The 5,172-nt window shown below is 40.8% G+C and overlaps 1 protein-coding gene across 1 annotated transcript; it reads left to right on the forward strand.

Moving 5' to 3' along the window:
- Positions 1 to 969: 969 nt before the first annotated feature.
- Positions 970 to 5,093, forward strand: LOC118342996 (protein FAM167A-like). Its single transcript, XM_035681701.1, has 2 exons — positions 970 to 1,429; positions 4,432 to 5,093. Exons 1-2 carry the CDS (start codon positions 1,232 to 1,234, stop codon positions 4,717 to 4,719), a joined length of 486 nt encoding a protein of 161 aa, XP_035537594.1. The 5' UTR covers positions 970 to 1,231; the 3' UTR covers positions 4,720 to 5,093.
- The last annotated feature ends 79 nt before the right edge of the window (positions 5,094 to 5,172 follow it).

The raw sequence follows: 5,172 nt of genomic DNA on the forward strand, positions 1-5,172 counted from the left end.
CTCAAGGATACTTCAACATGTGGCGGGAGGAGCCGGGGATCGAACCGACAACCTTCCGATTAGTGGACGACCCCCTCTTCCTCTGAGCCACAGCCGCCCTTTAAACTAAAGTTATGCTGTCAAAATGTCTCTGTTTTGCATCATTTTGATTTAATGTGAACCCCCCTGATACCTACATATTATTCATGGTGATGTAGATATGGAGAATGATAGGTTAAAAAAAGTTAGTTGGCAATTAATTACACATATTCACTCATTCACTAAGCAACTGATGACGTTACAGCTCATACCACTTACATCAGTGCTCTTCCGTCTCTTTGAAAGCAGCATCAAGAACATGAGACAATCGCAGAGTGAGACTTGAAGTCAGCTTTTTGTCATTTCTTTCGCGAGTTGTGACGCTTGTTTTCTTTTCTTGAGATCTAAAAGTGGAGCCAGTTTGCCTCTAAAAATAGCTTTTCAATGTGTTGGTGGCTATTTTGGTCGATACCGTCCGTGAAGTGGGCCTGTGTTTGGTTTGCCAAGGCGTTGAGTGTGTGAATAGATGTTGCATTGGGGTTGCCAGGGGCTGCAGAGTGAGGGGAAAATGGCACGAGAAGGGTTAGTTACACATGGCTGTTCACACTGTTCTTAAGCTCCTGACCCTGCAACGGGCCAAATCACCAGATCATGAGAGCTCTACTTACACCGTAGGGCTGTGTGTTCGTGTTTGTGCTTCTTCATCGTCTTTTTTTAAACAGACAAAACAGCCGACCAGAATCAGTCCAAGCTCTGGTACTTTTAAAGATACACAACTGTTGTCGCCCTGGCAACCACCCGCCTCCTCCCCACCTCTCCATCCTAGCGATCGCTGTGTGTGTGCGTCTGATGAAAAGGCCCAAAAAGTGGTAAACAACTCCAGGTCAGGCATCTGTACAATGCACTGACGTCAGTAGTGCTCCATCACATTCACCCTCAAGTGATGCCGGTTCACCAGGGAGCTGGGGTGTAATGTTTGAGAGACAGACAGCAAGAATAGAAAGTACAGGGGGGGGACAGAAGTGTGGACGAAAGAGAGAAAGAGAGAGTGAGTTCCTCATAAATCGTCAGAACTGCGAGAGATCTTCTCATAACAGAAGAGACAGAGATCAGACGAGGCTGTATCTGCACTACAGCTGAGAACAACTCAAGACACAGCAGAGGGTCTAGAAGGAACCCCAGTTAGACAAAGTGAGGATATCACTGACTTAACATGATGGAAGCGGTCCTAACCAGACTGCGGGACTTCTCCTGCAAGACCTCCACCTTTGATGACTGTAAACCAGCAGGACAGAGCGTGTGCAGGGATCCTCGGAGCAGGAGCGACTGCCTCAGCGGAGGGTGCACAGCTGGAGAGGAAGGCAGAAAACTGGACATAGAGAGTGCACTGGCCTGGCTGCGAAGGGAACTGGTAAGATTGGAGCTCTGATGAAGTCTCACTCTTCTTTCTATATTTTCCATCTCACTGTGTTTTTCAGTGGCAAGGTCAATGACTCAAGTAGTGTACTTAATGGCAATTTTGAGGTGTATGTATAAGTATTTCTGCTACTTTATGTTTCTACTCCACTACATGTCAGAGTTGAATATTTTACTTTTTACTTCACTACATTTATTTAACAGCTTTAGTCAATATTTACTTTGATTTTACAAACAAAACATGTGATTCAATTATATAATATGATTATTTTTTTATAGGTTATAGGCCCTGCATACCTATATAGGTGTTTTGTGTTGGAGTTATGCAAAGCTATGTATGCTGGGAATTATGAGGTTGCCATGTACTAATAAGAATGATAAAGTTGTAAAGTCTGGTTGCACAAGATAATAAATAACTTGTGTGATAAAATAATTTTCTTGCACACAAATGATCAAAAAATATCCACTTTCAGGAGCTTTGTGGCTCCATAATTTAGCACTCTGAAAGGTCGCATTTTGCATAATGATTACAAACATTAACGAGTCAATGCACTGACCTGTTTTAGCATTTTAGCATTGTTGTCACTTGTAGCCACTGTTCAGCAAAAGCTTTAATACATTTTTCTGGTAATACTATCCTCAAGTAGAATTGTAAATGTAGGACTTTCACCTGGAACATTGTATTTTTACATTGTGGTAATGATGCTATTTTATAGATCGTCCACCACAAGTGCAAGTTTCAGTGTTGAATTGAATATTTCAGCCAAATATAATGAAATAATAATAGTATAAAAACATTTTATGTTTTAATGTTAATGGTCAAGTCATTTGTCACCCTAACAAAATGACCTCCTGGGTCACTGTGAATGCTTTTGTGCAGGAAGCCCAAGTTATTACCTTTTTGTTCCTAAGATGCATGTAGGTCATGTTGTTACGATGTCAGCCCCTTTTAAACCATCCTCTCCATTCAAAGAGGCTGGCTGTGTGTGCGTTTGGATGTCCAATTGTGTGTATGTGTGTGTCTGTTTGCACCTCTGTGTAAGGCTTATTGTCATGGCCTAATATATCACTCGCCATTTAGTGCGCTCACCCAGACAGCTCGTCATGGTAACCGAGTGTCCTGAGCCCACACAGAAGAAAAAAAAACACGTGTCTTAGTCAGAGCTGGACAAAACAGCCCGTAAAACCAGAGGCCTACTGGTTGGTTTGATAAGAACTCTTTGTGTAACAGCAATGAATGACAATCATCTTAAAGGGCGAGGAGAATTCACTGTATTTCAACACAGATCGGATTAAAACATTGTTTCCAATCAGTTACTGTGACTTCATTTTTGAAAAGCTTACAATCATTTAGACCTTTAAAATCCAGGATAAAGCTCAAAGTCCATTTAGTAGCTGTTCTCGCTTATCTTAATCAGCAAATGGAGTCATAATTGATATTTAGATGTTCCAATTGTCATTTTACTGAGCACTTTAAGGACTTCTTTTCCATGCTGCCTTAAAAGTGTTCAAAGTTCATTCTTGACTCTAGAAAAAGGTGACAAAAAAATCTCACCTCAAGCTGTTTCAGACTTTTTTAATCATACCACATGATCGTCATCAGCAAATGGAGTTTTCATAGTAAGACGTTCAAGTGTTCATTTTCTTCTTACCACTAAACTAAACAATGCATCTTATGTGTTTTTTTAAATCAAATCCAGGATAGAAATGCAGTAAGCTTGTGTAAATTCAGACAGGTTGATCTGTCCTACTAATAAAAACGATGTTTTCTATCAAATTTTATAACTGATTTGGCAACATTCATGATGGAAAAACAAGTGCAAAGTAAAGTAAAGCCTGATAGACGGCAGAATTTATTTTATTGTTGTTTATTATAGCAAGACATCGCTGAATATACTGTGAGTATTTCTGTTTTCAAAAACTATATTTATGCTGGTTTTTGAAGGCTTGGACCTCATTTAACTGTGGGGGAATAACATCATGAAATCATCTTTATTGTGAAATTTGTACTCTATTTAGTTAAATATTGATCATAGGGAAAGTAAGAATATTATGTCTATAGATTTTTAAAAGACACCCTCAGTTCAATAAACCAATTATTTCCATTTCACAATGACCATTAGTTAACCTTTGTGAAAGATCCAACTTCTCTGCCTGGTGTTTAATATGCAACCAAACTGCTGCTGCAATTCGCCATCACCTCTAATCAAATCCCAAGGTGCTCATGATTTCCTACAGAGAAAGAAATTCTTTGAGAGCGAGAACGATGGCTTTGTTATCCACACAAAACCTCTTGATTTAAACATTTTGGTCACGATAGTTTTCAGTGGAACAGGACAGAAAAGGGGCACAGACAGATGCAGATACACACAGTGTCCGGCACATTATTTGAAAAGAGCTGGTGTTTTTTGGCATGAGGAGGTGGAGCCCAGCATGCCCACATCTCCAGCTCCCTCACAGAAGAAAAAGGTCACGTTTCTTCTCTCGTTCCTCCGAGTGTGGACAAAGGCGGTAAAACCACCATCTTTCAGCCGGAGCCCAGTCTCAGCCTGGTGCTGTAATTAGCAGAGAAAAGAAATGCAGATCGGTCCCTGAAGGTTTTTTGTTTGGGACATTCCTCGATCCTGAGGACAAACTTGGACTCTGAAGTTGGTGGAATTCTGAATATCTTATTTTACAATGCAGGCAATTAGACAGCCTCTCATAAAAAAGGAAGAAAGAGCACGGCAAAAAGATGCATTTGCATTTGAAAGAAGGCAACGCTCAAATGAAATGGCTGAGCATGAGCCCCCTCAGTTTGATCAATAAGGAGTCTTTTTTTTTTAGTTTTTGGTTTATAAGTTCATTTTCAGTTTCTTTGGGGGTTCTCATATTGGTGATTTCTTTCCTTCATCGTATAATATTTGGACCAGTATGTCTGTTTTCCTCTCTGTCAATCAGTCAATATCTAAAATGTATAAAAATAAAAACTAAGCAGATGTTTCTTTTTGTGTGTAGATGGAAATGAGATCCCAGGACCAAGCCTTGATCCGGCAGCTCATGGAGCTTCACTCCGGCATCCAGGAGCTGAAGCAGGAGTTGTCTGAGGAGGAGCAAGAGGAAGAGACAGACGAGGAGGAAGAGGAGGGCAGCTACTGGGACTCTGACAGTGAACAAGGAAGCGGCAGCGCCTACTCTAGCTCAGGGGAGGTGGGCTCTTCCATTTCCTTCCTGAAGATGCCACCGCATATTTACTCACGGGTTTTATCGAAGAGAGCATTCAGCAGGAGAAGCTCTGTGCCTTGAAAATTCAAAAAACTATTAGAAAAACTTTTGGAGTCTCTCCTCAACTTCCTCAAATCCTCTAAGGCAGTCAACAAAGACAGGGTGGAGCAAAATAAATATGCATACATTTGCAATATCCCAGACATAATTTCACTTCCCTGTCTGTAGTATTTTCCGGAAAGAAGCCAGACAAGAGGATAAGTGGAGTTGAGGGAAGAAAAAAAGAAAGCATGTGGTTTCATGCTTGTCATGGCTTATATGTTGACGCTAAAGTCATTTTAATTTAAAGGACCAGTGTGTAGGATTTAGTGTCATCTATCAGATTGCACCCAACCTCTCCTTGTGTGTAGGACAAACTACAGTGGCTGCAAAAAATTTAAAAGGCCCTATCTAGAGCCAGTGTTTGGTTTGTCTGTTCTGGGCTACTGTAGAAACATGGTGGTTCAACATGGTTCAACATGGTTCAACCGTAGA

The sequence above is a fragment of the Morone saxatilis genome, unplaced genomic scaffold (assembly GCF_004916995.1).
Source record: "Morone saxatilis isolate NCDOM2014 unplaced genomic scaffold, NCSU_SB_2.0 Contig9, whole genome shotgun sequence".
In the NCBI taxonomy this organism is placed as follows: Eukaryota; Metazoa; Chordata; class Actinopteri; family Moronidae; genus Morone; species Morone saxatilis.

Excerpts from the sequence above, each read along its gene's own strand:
- LOC118342996 (XM_035681701.1), top strand. The coding sequence starts at position 1,232 with ATGATGGAAGCGGTCCTAACCAGACTGCGGGACTTCTCCTGCAAGACC. Across the intron at positions 1,430-4,431 it reads CCTGGCTGCGAAGGGAACTG|ATGGAAATGAGATCCCAGGA; the intron begins GTAAGATTGGAG and ends TTTTGTGTGTAG.